The sequence below is a fragment of the Heterocephalus glaber genome, unplaced genomic scaffold (genome assembly GCF_053883595.1).
Source record: "Heterocephalus glaber isolate CG9 unplaced genomic scaffold, H.glaber_assembly_v1.0 deba00001788, whole genome shotgun sequence".
NCBI classification, from domain to species: domain Eukaryota; kingdom Metazoa; phylum Chordata; class Mammalia; order Rodentia; family Bathyergidae; genus Heterocephalus; species Heterocephalus glaber.
In genome coordinates, this window is record NW_028258471.1 from 1,552,479 (window position 1) to 1,568,115 (window position 15,637).

General features: G+C 40.4%; 2 protein-coding genes across 6 annotated transcripts in view; one reads left to right on the forward strand and one right to left on the reverse strand.

Annotated features, from left to right (window-relative positions):
- Fcho2 (FCH and mu domain containing endocytic adaptor 2) overlaps positions 1-659 on the reverse strand; it is a 111,545-nt gene extending 110,886 nt beyond the window's left edge. Inside the window, exon 1 of one of the 2 annotated variants that reach the window (XM_087203159.1) lies at positions 565-659. The gene's annotated coding sequence lies outside the window, so the exon portion shown is untranslated. Of the gene's footprint in view, positions 1-203; positions 288-564 lie in introns of those variants that run through there. The other variant, XM_087203160.1, reaches the window with a different exon arrangement.
- Positions 47-11,242, forward strand: LOC110347228 (uncharacterized). Of its 4 annotated transcripts, none has more exons than XR_002391689.2 (4): positions 47-669; positions 3,104-3,202; positions 7,799-7,927; positions 8,554-11,242. XR_002391689.2 is itself a non-coding variant. In XM_087203163.1 (3 exons), exons 1-3 carry the CDS (start codon positions 190-192, stop codon positions 7,802-7,804), a joined length of 585 nt encoding a protein of 194 aa, XP_087059289.1. In that variant the 5' UTR covers positions 47-189; the 3' UTR covers positions 7,805-8,173. The 4 variants fall into 4 exon arrangements, 2 of the variants coding, with proteins under 2 accessions (XP_087059289.1, XP_087059288.1); XR_002391690.2 differs by lacking the exon at positions 8,554-11,242 and adding an exon at positions 8,264-8,422; XM_087203163.1 differs by lacking the exon at positions 8,554-11,242 and having other exon boundaries at positions 7,799-8,173.
- The last annotated feature ends 4,395 nt before the right edge of the window (positions 11,243-15,637 follow it).

Here is a 15,637-nt window from a genome sequence, read left to right on the forward strand (position 1 = left end):
GGAAGAGGCCCTGGCGCGCGCATGCGCCCAGTTTTGCTCAGTGTGGGTCGCCCCAAAGGCAGCCCCGGCGCTGCGTCGCTGATTACTCTCTTGTGAACTGTGGAGACTCAAGCCTCTGAAGAGTCACTGAGGAACTCCCTGCGCCTTTTGCGGAGTGACAGGCACTGACACAAAGACAGAGCAAAGGGAATGGCCCTGCTCACTTGTTCTTCCTCGCGAGGCTCCTGTCCCCGGCCCTCGAGGATCTCCAACACAGCCAAGTCTGGGCGGACTGGGCTGGAGGAAACTTGGCCGCCGGCCCCCCCCCGCCCCCCCGCGCGCGCCGAGGAGACTGAGAAACCTTTGGTCAACAGGGTGCCTTTCCTTGACTTGGAACCCAGAACCAAAACAAAAGTTTCTGAGGACGGAAAGGAGGAAACGCCCAGAATGTCGTCTGCGAGTCCTGGAGCCGCGGACACCGAGCCAGCGGGGACCGGCCCAGGACGGGACGCGACCCGGGCGGCGGCAGCCCCGCGCCTTCCGGGATGTGTACGCAGAGCCCTTGGTTCTCTTAGCAACTTGTACCTTGTGGAAAAAGAGACGAGTGCCAACACGCCTCGGCCTGCTAGGAGCGCTAAATCCCCTCCCGTGCTTCTTTTTTCAAGGCGGTCTCCGATTCGTTGTCACCAGGTCAGCTGTGTCCCCAAACTGCCCTTCTTGAAGCCAAACCCCACAGATAGGTTTAGTTTAGCTTGAAGTATTTCACACATACAACACCTCCTCAGAACTTTTGATTTCAAACATAACAAACACTATAAAATAACGCTTTCTTGGGGCCAGAGATGTACCTCAAAGGTACAGCATCTGCCTGGTAAATGCGAGGCCCTGAGTTCGATTTCTAGTACCAAAAAAAAACAAAAACGCTTTCTTCATTCTCAAAAGAAAAAAAAAAGCCATGTAATGCCTTTTCCATAGAAGAAACCGGTAAAATATTGAATAAGGGATAATTGGATGATAGTGTTGTGATTATATCTTTTTAGAATGTCTTTTACAAATATGTATCATAGAAATACATGCAATATATTTTAAATACATGTTACAGCAAGACTTCTAGGGTTTGTGCAAAGGTAATTGGGGGAGGGGTGGTGAAGAGGAAAAATAAGGCTATAGATGAAACAGCAGGGCCCATAAACTGATATTACAGCTGGGTGATGGAAATGGTAGTTTACTGTACTATATTTTTTATGTTAACTTCTATTTCTTTAAAAATTCTTCTTAACATTTACATCATGTCTTGAGGCAAGTCAAATTGAGGAATATGCTACAGTTCTCTAAGCTATCAGACCAGCTAGATCATCCTTGATGCTGAAGAAACAAAATTCCACCTTCTAGTTCACCCTGCAAACACACTGGACATTAAATTGCTAGTATCACAAAGCAGTATTCTTACAGCTGGGCAAGAAAGGGCCCTATCCTGGACCTCACTCTTCACAGAACCTTACATATCACACATACATAGATTTATTTAAAAATACATGACTGCCTCTATCACTCGTGATCTGATGCTGAACACCAACCCATAACCATAAATTTCCTCTCCTATTATTGCTATTCAGGCCCCAGTGAAACTGTAGTTAATATTTCTTGCCCTATATCCCCAAAACAAAAGATGACTCCAAATGCAGTGAAATGTATGGCTAGTACAATTGGAAATACACTGCTTTGGAGGTCAGGTAAAATTAGAGCAGCACTTGTCAAATCCTTCCTCTCAGTTTGCATTACACAGTATTGTTTCCCAATGATGCCAAGCGTAGATTTTTACTTCTCATAGTATTCCAATTTTTGGTTACAACACTAGCATAGTATTCACAAGAGTTATATGTTATACTGGCCTCTTTGTATTCTTACCTCTGATTCCATAAATATTAGGGATAAATTGACCGTGAAGATAAAGATTCTGTGTATTTCGAGTATTTGTAAGGTTCATTAGGGCCAAAACACCGTGTGTTGAAATTGTTGTTTAAATTGTGGAACTTCATAAGTAGTGATTAAGGTGACTAAATTCCAGAAAAGATGGTGTAATAAAGAAGAATGTGGGTGATATCAGTCACCTTCTGTCCTTTTGAGTAAGGATTCCAGGGATGCATAGATACTCTGGCAGAGGATACATAAGGCCCTCAGTAGGTAGCTCAGTCATATGCCTTAAAGTATCTGTGCCATAGACACATGGCCCCTATTTATCCAAATATTCTTTGAAGTTATTAAAAACTGTGTACAACTTATTGCCTGTAATACATGTTTCCTAATAGTCACTCAGTAAATGTTCGCTGAATAAATGAATGATTAAGCTCCTCAGAAATGTGGAGGTGGGTGAGTCCCTAAGTATACAATAACTGCATTCTTCTAGGCATGCTCTTTAATTGGTGCTAGATCTTAGAGCTTATAGAAGATGTCATTAATTTAAGTCCTACTTGATTTAATTTTCTTCCATCACTATTTCCAAATGAATTATTTTGGGCTTGAGAATAAGAATATACCTTTTGTAATAAAAATAAAATTGAAAAAATATTCAAGATTTGCTCTAATAGGAGACCTTTTAGAAGTGGCTAAACAATTTGGGCTTTCATTTTAGGGTGTCCCTAACACTAGATTTGTCTTCCATTTAGGGTCTGTCTCTAATTACACCTGCTGTCAACATGTCAGCTTCCAAGGGTTACAGTTGCTCCCCATTAAACTCTGATCCAAGCATGTATGTTACAACACAAAGCATTCGTGGACTGTTAAAACAATGAGTGGTAACAAATAAGAGAGGGAAAATTTACACAAAATAACCTAAATCTAGATTCTTTGGTTTATAAAATGTGGCTTGTCTCCAATATCTAAGAGACAGTCTCTTAGGCAAGAAACCCAGAGCACTTCCACCTTTCAATTCCTTAGTGTGATTTTCCATTTCCAGTTCTGGGTTCACAGCTCAATTCTGCATTCACAGTTCAAAGCCCATGAATCATCATTTAGTCCCAAGGGCCATTTCCTCATAACTGCATTGAAAACTAGTTCCATTCCAGAAGAGTTGGCTATAAAGTAAAACACATTTTTTTCATTTGTCTTCAATATAATTTTGCAGATATACTTAACTTCTTCCCAGCATGAGAGTGGCAGAGAAGCTTCTGTAAACTGCTCCCATTTCCTGCTGATTTCTTCAAGAGGCAGCATCCTATGTCAGGTACAGTGGTCCTTCTCCATACTCACCTTGTACTTAAAAATAACAAGTGGCAGAGGAAATTAAAAGGCAAAGAAGAATAGGCAGATTTTGGAAGTATTTCCCCACTTGATAACAGCATAGTGAAAGCTAAAGCTTTGTATGACAGACAGCTAGGAGAGGGCCAAGAGGCAGAAATATGCTAACCAAATTGCAAAATAGTGCACAATGGAGCCCTGCACACAACTCCTCAGTTCAGGCCAGCTGACCAGGCTCACCTTTCTTCTCTCCTAGGTCCAGGCGTTGACAGCCTGCTCCCTTCCTTAAGAATGAGATACACTTCTTCAAGGGCTCCCTTCCCATGCTGTTTGTGGAAGAGGCACAAAAATACCTGACAGGTTTTTCAGGGGTTTATACTGCGAGTGACCATAGGGAAAGAAAAGAGAAATTTTCAGAAAAAGAGATTTTTCAGAAAGAAAAAAAAGAGAAATTCCCACAGATTCAAAATATGAAGAAATATTTGTCATTAATGTTAAAAGGAAAGGCAGAAGATGACATGGAAAATATATTTGTAAAATATATGCATGTAAATAGTCAAAAAGAAAAAGCAAACATGAAAAAATGTAAAATGAAATGTAGGGTGGTGAGATTAAAACAATTATTAAACATTTAAAATTTTTTTAATGTAATAACTGTACAATTTAAAGAGCAATTCTTGTTCTTTGCATTTGTTTGAATGTAAGTGTAATGGGGCCTAATCTTCTTCAACATCTTTCGTTAACTCTTTTTTTCAATTATTTAGGCAGAAGACATTTATTGAGCACTTGTTACAATAAAAAGAATATATCTACTCTTAAGAAATTCACAATCTAACACAGACTCATGATAAAGATGATAGCACAAATGACAGTTTTAACAATAATGTGCACAGAAGAGTGCCTGACACATAGCTGGCAACCAATGAACATTTATTAAATGAATAAGTTAATAAATCACTGTTCCAGAAGAAAGATGACTTCAAAAAAATTCAACTTGTGCTTGCTTTCTCTCTCTCTCTCTCTCTCTCTCGCTCTCTCTCTCTCTCTCTCTCACATAGGAAATTGTCCAATACTCAGGAATTCACAAAGAGTACCCTCCTTTAGCAGTGATGTGAGGGGGCCATTGAATAGTGGAGTTGAAAGAATTTTTTTGTGTATGTGCTAGGGATCAAACTCAGGACCTTGCACTTGTGAGGCAGGCAAGGTGCCACTGAGCTAAATCCCCGGCCCTGAAAGAACTTCTGACCCAGTCCTTCTGGGTCCAGCTAGTACCCTAGGAGATGGATACTTACAAGAACTGGAAGAACAGAGCATTAAGAGTTGTACCACAGGAGCCCAAGCAACAAGCAATATGCTAAGACTAGAGGGAGTGTATGTGGCAGAACCAAGAACAGAGGAAGTATACAGTACTTGGTCATCCTTGAAGACCAAGTGTGGGCAAGAATCTGAACTACCAGTTGTTATGGTCTGAAGACGGTTTGCTCCCCAGAGGTTCATGTGTTGGACACTTGGTGTCTAGTACGGTGGTATTGAGATGATAAAACCTTTAAGAGGTGGGAGGTGGAGCCTAGTGGAAGTAATTAAGTCGTATAGGCACCACCCTTGGTAGGGACTAATGCATGTCTCATGGGACTACATTAGTTCCTGCAGGAATGGATTGTTATGAGTCCACTGCCCATGAGTCCCTTTTCCTATGCATTGCTTACCACTCTTGTACATGCCCCCACCATTATGATGCCATCTGCCAAGAAGTCTTCACTAGAGCTGCACAGATGCCTGTGCAGTGCACTTGAACCTCCAGAACTATGAGTTTAAATCTTTTTTTCTTTATAAAGCATGCAGTTTCAGGTATTTTGTTATAGCAAAAGAAAACAGACTAAGACAACAGTGGGCCAGCACCTTGTATATACCTTGTAGCACCAGATTTCAGCAACAACACAGTATACCTATTCTTATATCTGTTTATTTAACAAATATTTCCTGAACATCTGTTGTGAGGTAGGCCCTTTACTAGACAGTGGGGACATAATGGTGAACAAGACAAAGAATATTGCTCCTCTCACAGAAGGAGAAGGTCTGAGAGGAGGTCATAGAGGGAAGAGAGTAGAGTCAGGCAGAAAGGCTGGTTTATAATCTAAGTATAGTAAGAAGCCATTGGAGGGTTTCTAGGGGCAGAATGGTATGGTCTAACTTATGATTTAAAAGATCACACTGATTGCTCTGTGAAAAACAACTGTAGTGGGACAATACTGAGGAGGCTATTCCAAAGAGGGATATAATAGTCCTGCTGAGAAAATCATGCAGGAGCTGGGCGTGGGAGTATACACCTGTAACCCCAGCAGTCTGGGAGGCTAAGACAGAACAATCACAAGTTTGAGCCCAGCCTGGGCAATTTAGAGAGACTTTGTCTCAAAAGGAAAAAAAAAACTATATATGAAGGGCTAAAGATGTAGCTAAGTATAAAAGTCCTGTGTTTAATCCCCAGTACCATGAAGAAGGGGCGGAGGTATCACAGCGTGACCAGGTGACAACAATGAAAGTGGTTAAGAGGTGATCAGGCTCCAGACTTATTTAGAAGGTAAAGCTAACAGAGCTTACTAATGAATTGGATTAGGGTATGAAGGGAAAAAGAAATCAAAGATTACCCTAGGAGTTGTGCCTGAGCAAGTAGGTGTGTGTAGTGCTATTAACGGATGGAAAAGATGGAGAGGAGCTGGTTTGGAGAAAGAAGAAATCTCCATGGATCTGTTTTGAATTTAAGTTGAGGTGCCTATTAGAAGTCCTAGTGGAGGTGTCTACCAGGCAATTGAATACATAATTCTGGAGCTCAGGACAGAGGTTGCTTTCAAGGTGTAAACTGAAGGGTTATCAGCATATTCAGAAGAGACCTGATGAGTTCAGATAAGAAGAGAGGAGGAGTGCTGAGAGTATCCTCAGTGTGGACCATGGGCTTAGCCTGCACAAAGCCTTGGGTTCATTTCTCAGCTTGGAAAAGAGACAGAGAGGTGAGTGAGGAGGAAAAGAAAGAGAGGGGAGGAAGAGGAAAAGGAAAGATGAGACGGGCTATGGGGCTCCTGTGTTTAGAGGTTAGAAGAGAGTGAGCCTGCAATGGAGATTGATGTAAGTAGAAGACACTCCAAAATAAGATAACCTTGAAGGCAAGAATAAAAACTTTTCCCAGGGCTGGGGATTTAGCTCAGTGGTTCTGCTGCTTGCCTCACAAGCACAAGGACCCAAGTTTGATCCCCAGTACCAAAAAAAAAAAAAAAAGTTTCCTGGGTCCTGGGATTTAGCTCAGTGGGTCAGCCACCTGCCTCACAAGCACAAGGTCCAGAGTTTGATCCCCGGTACCAAAAAAAAAAAAAAAAAAGTCACCCAAAAACATTTCCTGGATAGACATCAAATACTGAGAAATGGCTATTGGATTTAGCCTGATGGAGGCAGCCTTGGCAAGGGTTGATTCTTTGATGTAGTAGAGATATAAATCAGATTGAAGAGGGTTGAAGAGAAGAAGTAAAACATCAAGAGCAGACAACTCCCTCAAGAAGTGTTCCCCTGAAGGGGAGTAGAACAAGCAGTGTTAAAGAGAGCAAGCAGTAAAAGGGGAGGGGCGTTAGGATGAGACCTAATAAGGCATGCTTGTGCACCAGAGGGGCTGAGCTGAGGGAGTGGAGTAGGAAAATTGTAGAAATGCTGCCCTTGAGGAGAGGAAACACAGGATTCAGAATTAATGTAAAGCTTCAAGAGAGTGTTTCTAGATTTCTTGCTAATAAGTCTAATAGGACTTTGTTGTTTATTTTGGAGGGGGTGGTTTTTTTGAGACGGTCTCGCTGTGTAGTTTAGGCTGGCCTCAAACTCTAGAGATCCTTCTACCTCAGCCTCCTGAGTGTTGGGATTGTAGCCGTGCACATGACCACTATGCCCAGCTAGAATAGGGTCTTGATCGGTTAGAAAAAGTAAGAACTTTGTGTGTTATTTTAGTTCTACACATTAAAAGCATCCTTCACATGTTACATCATTGCATCCTCAGATCAGCCGTGTGAGGTCATTAGTTTTATTCCAGTTTGACAAGTGAGAGAACATGTTCTAGGTGCTTAGATGAGCTACCCAAGTTCATACAACAAGCAAGGAGGTCAAAGAGACCTGAGCAAAGTGTTAGGGGAGAAGTGAGGCCTCAGCCATAAAACAGGCAAAAGAAGGAAAAGAGCCAAGGGTTAAAGGTAAACTCATCTACCCAGAGCTTTAATTTATAGTTTTAGAGGTTTTTGTTTAATAAATGAATGAGTCTGGTATCCAACGATTTCCACATTCTTTCTATAAAGAAGTCCCTCCCTTTCCCTGGTTCTCCCTAACATGGAGGTTTTACTTGGATATGAATGTTAATAAGGATCCTGTAAAAATATCTAGGAAATTTATTTATAATTTACTGTTTCAAAAGGTTTTCTTCTCCTGTATGTCCTGAAACATGCAAGAAGTTTAACTGTTCAAAAACTCAAATTCTAGTCAAAATCTAAGGGTGACCCACCTTAAGCAGGACATCTGGTCATTGTATTGAAAACAAGTTTTTGTGTTTTTTTTCTAGGCGTAAGGAAACAAAACCAACCTATAGACGTGGGTATAGTCTCCTCTATCAAAATCTTTAAGAGTGACCACTAAATCCTGATTGTTTGAAGGAAGGAAGTACTCTGGGTCAACCTAGCTAGACCCAAAGGTAAGGAAAGAGGAACCAATCCACAGCTCAGAAGTAGAGTGCCTGCCTAGTGTGTCTGAATACCTGGCCTCCATCCCCAGAACCACACACACACACACACACACAAGAGGAAAGGAAGTAACCATTTTTCTAGCATTAAAATTCCATTGGATGATGTGTTATGTACATGTACCAAGTCCCCAAGGTGAATGTAATCATTATGTACTATAAACATACACTAATAAAAATTTTTTAAAAGAAAAAAAATCCATTGGGTGACGTCTGCCTTTATATATATATTTTTTTCTTTATAGTGTTTCAAGAACTGTCACCAACTAGTTTTTTTTTTCTACTTAGGTCCAGAAGATGTGTGATATTTTTCTCTTCCCACGTCCCACATGCCAGCTAAACTCACTTCTTTTCTTTATTCGAAGATGTCTTAAAATACATGTTTTCCAAAGGAAGAAAGTTATTGAGCCATTACTTTATATATAATTCTGCTTATATTCCTTTTCCCCTCCATATCTGTAGATTGCTACAGCCTTTAGATTGAGCAGTTTATATCTTGTCACAGAAAAGCTACATACTCCTTATTGTCTATAATATCTTTCTGGGTTTTTTCTCTCTCTCTTTTCTTTTCCTTACAGGTTTATGTGTGTGTTGGTGGTAATGTTATGGGAAAGGGGTAAGATTCTTCACTCTTAAAAACATATCTCCTGGCGCGAGGAAAGGAGGACCGAGGGTTTCCTTCTGCTGGGAGCTCAGGGGCTGGGCAGTCGGGCTTGGGGCCCCCTGGTGAGGGGCAGCAGGGCTTTTCTGAGACCAAGGAGGAAGCGGCGTCCGATAATCGTCAGAATGGGAGTGAATGACTTGTGGAAAATTTTGGAGCCTCTGAAGCAACACGTCCACCTACGGAGTCGTAGTGGGAAAACCATTGCAGTTGACCTGAGTGTCTGGGTGTGTGAGGCGCAGTCTGTTAGAAAAATGGTGGGGACTGTTATGAAGCCCCACCTCAGGAACTTATTTTTTCGTGTCTCCCATTTAATGCAAATGGATATAAGATTGGTGTTTGTTATGGAGGGGGAACCTGCAAGCTGAAAGCTGGTGTCACGAGCAAGAGGAATCAGATGTGGTACGGGCCTTCTGGGAAAACATGGTCTCAGAGAATAGGAAGGTCATGTTTTAAGTTGGTCTTACGAGAGTGCCTTGAAATGCTGGAGTGCTTAGGCGTGCCCTGGGTGCAAGCAGCAGGGGAAGCTGAGGCCTTGTGTGCTCACCTCAATTTCGCTGGCCATGTTGACGGCTGCCTCATGAACGACGGAGATGCTTTCCTCTATGGGGCCCAGACGGTGTACAGGAATTTCACCATGAATGCAAAGGACCCACATGTTGACTGTTATACCATGTCATCTGTCAAGAATAAACTAGGCTTGGACAGAGATGCTCTGGTTGGATTAGCCATACTTGGATGTGATTACCTTCCAAAGGTGTTCTGGCTTGTATCTAGATGTCCCCCAAGTGTGTAATGCTGGGATTAAGGGTGCCCCACCCTGGGTGTGTGTGGCTCAGTCAATAGCCGTACAGCCTGGATGGACTATAGAGGGACAGAAAGAAGGTGTTTCTGCTGCTTCTTTGCTGCTGCCTGCTGCTGCCTACTACTCCCTGCTTGCTGCTTTGATAACTTCTGCCCACTATAAACTGTTTCTCCTCTGCCATGCTGACTATGGAACGAGACCTTTACAAACTGAGCTGAAGTAAACCTTTCATTTTTACCTTTGGGTGTCAGGTATTTTATCTCAGCAATGAGAAAAGTAACTAAGAAAAAATTTGATACAGAAATGAGGTTGCTGTAAGTGTACCTGACCATGTGGTTCAGGAGCCTTTGGAATTGGCTAGTGGGAAGAATTTGGAAAGGTTTGGAGATACCACCTGAAGAAACAGCCCTGGAATGCTTTAAGCTGTACTTGATGGGAGATTCTAGTCAGCTCAGAAGACCAGAATGCTGATAGAAATGCTGCCAATAAAGACCAATCTTAGAACGTTTCTGCTGGGAATGAGGACTGCATTGGCTGTTGGACTCCACATCATGTATGTCATGCTTTGGCAGAAAATTTGTCTGCATTTTGCTCATGTCCAGAGACTTTGCCTGGAACTGAGACTAAAGCCAGCAGACTAATTAATCTGCCAGAAGAAATTTCAAGGCAGTCTAATGTTGAGGTGGTGGCATGGCCACTATTGGGGGCTTTTAATCAGATTTATGTTGAGAATCAAGAGCAAAGAGCCCAGCAGAATGATTTAAAATGTTGTGAGTTTTGCCAGAAAGGAAGTTCTGGTAAAGCTGCAGACTGCAAAGATGGAGAAGAGGAGAACTTGATTGCTGAGAAGGAATGAGAATAGAAAAGGTAGCCTGAAGACATCACAAGAACCAGCAGGACTCTGGCTTTTGCAACCTCAAAATTACAAATGTGAAAGACTTTGCTTTGAGAAGAAAGCCCCAGAGCACCATGTTCCAGAATGGCAGTGGCCTAGGGAAGTTCTTCTTCAGGATTTGGTTCCTAGTGCTCAGTAATCCAAGCACTCATTTCTACAGCCAAGAGAGAAGGAAGCCTGGCTACTGCTTCAGCTGGCAGCAGACTTTGGCATCGACCACTTGGTGCTGCTTTTAGGTGCATGCAGAATGTAAGAGTGGTGGGATGAGATAGGCTTCCCCTCAGATTTCAGAAGAAGACCTCGGAGGCCAGTGTGTGAAACTGAGTGTGAAGCTGAAGGTATAGTGCAAACTTCAACAGGTGGGAGAAGCCAGGAACATAGATCATTGAGGAAATCTGCAAGGAATGAGCAAAGCTGGCCAAAGAGACTAGCCATGGTAGCTACAACCACCGGAAGTGCTGTAGGGGGCGGAGCCACTCAAGCCCTTTGGAGTTCACAACTTGCCACAGATTGCATGGGATACTGGACAATGGAACTACAGGATTTAATGTTCGCTGGATTAATCCTTGCTGGATTTTGGTCTTGCTTTGTTCCCATTCCTTTTTATCCCCCTCTTTGTACCTTTTGGGATAGAAATGTTTATCCTGTGCCATTGTATGTTGAAGTGTTAACTTTCTTTTCATTTATGTGGGGTGTGCAGCTAAGAGTTTGCCTTCACGACCTCAGGACCCTGTCTGCAGGCCTGCCTGTCTGCAGTGGGCTGATTCGGTGTTTTCAGCATGACTCAAGTTGATTTTCTTTGACTTGGTTGCCTTTCTTATCATTCCATAACATATTTATGAAATAGGAAGAAAAGGCCTAAAGGAGTAGGGGAAGTGGGAGGGGTAGGGGAAAGGAAAGAAGGGAAAAGAAAAAAATATGAGAAAAGGAAAAAATGGAAACAAAGTCTTTGTAAATATTAAAGGGTGGAGGGGGTGAAGGGAGGGCAGGGGAAGGGGAAAAATAAGAACCAAGATACATCATGTACAGATACAAGATCCCAATGATGAATGTAACTGTATTGTATACCTAAAATGTACCAATAAACTTAATGGGAAAAAACCCCCAAAAACATATTATCTCCTACTTTTCAGTTTATACATGGGTTTCCATATTTTAAAAGTATAGATAGCTCTGCAGGTCTAACTGTCCATTCATATGTTCAATAAACATTTCTTAAGCCCCTGTTGTATGCTGGTACTCTTTTAGGTTGTAATATACATCAGTGAAGAAAATAAGTCAGTCCTACTCTCAGAGATCTTAGTATGAATAATAAAGAAAAGTAAAATAAACAAGTATATATATAATTTAATGTCTGATATGTGAGTAGACACATAGGAGAGTAATAAGTGATGTCTATGTTAAAATATAAAGCAGGGCAAGGACAGTATAATTTGTGTTTAAAAATAATTGAGAGGAAGCGATCTACTGTACAACAAAGTGATATAATTAATAACATTGTGGAATGTTTGTTATTTTTTTGTTTGTTTGTTGTAATAGGGATTGAACCCAAGAAGTGCTGAGCCATATCTCCAGCCCTTTTTGGTTTTTTATTTTGACACAGGGTATGGTTAAGCTGCCAGGCTGGCCTGAACTTGAAATCCTCCTGCCTCAGCCTCCTGAGTAGTTGGGATTGCAAGTGTGTGCTTCCACACCTGGCTTTCAAAATCACTTAGTAGGTGGGCATGGTGGTACATGTCTATAATCCCAAGACTCTGGAGGCTGAGTCAGGAGGATTGCTATGAGTTCTAAGCCAGCCTGGGCTATGTAGTGAGTTCAAGGCCACCCTGCATTACATAACAAGACCGCATCTCAAAAAAAAAATCACTTACTAGATCTTGAAAATCACAGAGTAGATTTTAAGTGTTCTCTTGTTACACACAGACACACAAATAGGTGAGAAAATGTATATGTTAATTACCTCACTTAGTTATTTCACGATGTGTACATATCTCAAAGTGACATGTTGTACATGATAAATACACAGTTTCTGTCAATTAAATTTAATTTGGGGCTGGGGTATATCTCAGTGGTAGAATACCTGCCTAGAATACACAAGATGCCAGTCTAGTATACATAAGATTATGGGTTCCATCCCCAGCACAGTAAAAAAATAGAAAATACTAGTAATTTTTAAAAATAGCAGAGGAACCATAAAAAATATAGCTCTGGAATTAAACTGGGTTTTTATCCTGGCTCTGATACTTACAAGCTGTGTAACCTTGGGGAAATTACATATTTCATATGACTCAATTTGCACATCTGTAAAGTGAGGATAATAGTAGTATCTATTTCAAAGAGTTTATATATTTGTTATTGGTTGATTTCTTGATGACAGCCATCCTCTCAGGAGTGAGATGGAATCTCAATATTGTTTTAATTTGCATTTCTCAAATGACCAGTGATGTTGAAGGTTTTTTTCATATACAGTATTTATTGGCCATTTGTACTTCTTCATTTGAGAAGTGTCTGTTCATTTCAGATACCCATTTTGGGGTTGGGTCTTTAAATTTGGGAGGCCTTTTTAAATTTTTTTTAATATATTCTAGATATTAGTCCTTTGTCTGAGGGATAGCTGGCAAAAATTTTTTCCCATTCTGTGGGCTGTCTCTTCACTCTGTTGGTGGTTTCTTTTGCTATGCAAAAGCTTTTTAATTAGATGTGATCCCAGTTTGTAATATTTCCTATGCAATCAGGGTTTAGTTCATAAAGTCTTTGCCTAGACCTATGTCTTCAAGAGTTTTACCTATTTTATCTTTCAGCAGATTAAGTGTTTCTGTTTTAATATTTAGATCTTTGATCCATTTCAATTTTAGTTTAGTGAATGGGTAGAGAAATGACCCTAAAATGCTGGTGAGGCTGTGGGGAAAAAGGAACCCTTCTCCCTTGCTGATGGGAGTGTAAATTGGTACAACCAATGTGAAAGTCAGTATGGAGATTCCTCAAAAAACTAAAACTAGAGGTTTCATTTGACCCAGCTATTCCCCTCCTAGGTATCTTCCCAAAAGAATTAAAAGCATCATACTACATTGTTATATGCATACCCGTGTTTGTAGCGCACAATTTGTAATAGCTAAATCTGGGAAACAGCCCAAATGCCCATCAGCAGATGAATGGGTAAAGAAGATGTGGTATTTATATACAACAGAGTACTATTCTACTATAAAGGAGGATAAACTTGAGACATTTTTAGGTGAATGGATGCATCTTGAGACCATAATTTTAAGTGAAATAGACACACAAGTTTAAATATTACATTGTTTCTCTTGTATGAGACACTCAAAGGGTAAATGAGGAGGAAAATGTAGGCTAGATATTGCAAAATAGGAAAAACATGTTCAAATGAGAAGGGGAACAAACGAGGGAGAGAGGAAGGAAAGGAAGGGAAAAGGGATTTTTAAAAAAAGATATATGAAGGAAAAAAATGGAAACAAAGTTTTAGTATGTCAGGAGGAGAAGGGTTGAAAGGAGGGGAGGGGAATAGGGAAAAAAGAATGAAGATGTATTTTGTACAGGTACAAATTCCCTATGATGAATGTCATAATTATATGTGACAAAAATATATTAATATAAAAAAGATTTTAAGTAAGGATTAAATGAGGTAAAATATATAAAGTACTGTCCTCAGTGCCTGGTATATAGCAAACACAGTAACTGCAAGCTATTACTATTTTAAGAACAGGGAATGATGGGGGTTGCTGTTTCGGAGAAACTATTCAGTATAGGCCTATCTAAGGAAGAGAATGAGGCAAAGTAGAGAATCTTGGAGTAGTAGAAGAACAACCTACCAGACAGAAGGAAAAGCAAACACAAAGGAGAACAGGTTGGGTAGCTTGAGCAAAATGATTGGGTAAGTGTTGTAGGAAGTGAGGTAAAAGAATAGACTTGGGGCTAAGCTACCAGGGGCCTTACAGAACACTTCAGGTGAGAAGTCAGGAAAGGGCTTTCAGCCAAGCACTGTCATGATCGACTTGAGAAGGACCATTTCCAGCTGTTTATGTGGAATACAGGCTACAAAGGGGCAAGATAGCTGGGCATGGTGGCACACACCTGTAATCCCAGCACCCAGGAGGCTAAGGCAAGAGGACTGAAGTGAGTTCAAGGCCAGTCTGGGCTACATAATGAATTCAAGGTCAACCTGAGCTACATAGTCAGACCCTATCTCAACAAAAACAAAACAAAAATAGAACAAACAAACAAAAAAGGCAAGATAGCTGGTTGTTAAAACTTATCAGCATACCACTGGATTCAAGATATGTTGATATTGTAAGTAGGAAAAGGCAAGGCATAGAACAGAATGCACAATATATTACCATTTGCATAAAAAGAAATCTATGTATATTTGATATACATAAACATTTTATACATACACTAAACATGGATAATCTGTATATAGTACATATGTATTTACTTGAATAAATAAATATATACACATATATGTAAAAACTCTAGAAGAAAGGATATGAAACAAACTGGTAACAGTTATCCTTTGGAAAGGGGAACTAAGTGACATTAGTGGAAAAGAGATTGGCTTTTGAATTTTGTTCTATGTGAAAGTACTACCTAGCCTAGGAATAGATAAATATAAAGAAACTTTTTTTTTTTTTTCTGGAGACAGGCTATGTAGTTCAGGCTGACCTTGACTCACTATGTAGCCCAAGCTGGCTTTGAACTTGCATTGTCCTCCTGCCTGAGCCTCCCGAGTGCTGGGATTACAGGAGTGCACCCCCACACCCAGCTCAATTAATCAATTTCAACATTAAAAAGGAAGAAAATAATTCAAATTATTTTTCCCAGATGTTAAAAAATGGTAATAGAAACTGGGTTGAAGGATAAGACTATAACCAATGTACCAAAATGAATTGAATGCTTTGGTGGAAAAAAATAAACATCACCACAAAGGTACTGGCACATGTGAAATAAAAACAAAAAACAAAATGAAATATTTTTCTGTTTACTTGTTACTTCAATGACAATTTAACTAGTGTTAATTCTGTACAATTATTGTGTAATATTTTAATTTTTTTAATCTTGTAGGATCATTCTATTGCTACCTAGCAGTAAATATTTGTGAAATCTGAAGCTAGACTGAATTGTTTTTCCTTTTGTTTTTTCCAGTATTGAGACTTGAAAATAGGGCCTCATATATACTGAGGAAGCATTCTACAACTGAGCTACACCTTCAGTTCTTTATTTTTTATTTTGAGACAGAATCTTGCTAAGTTGCCCAGCCTGGCCTTGAACTTGTGATCCTCTTGCCTC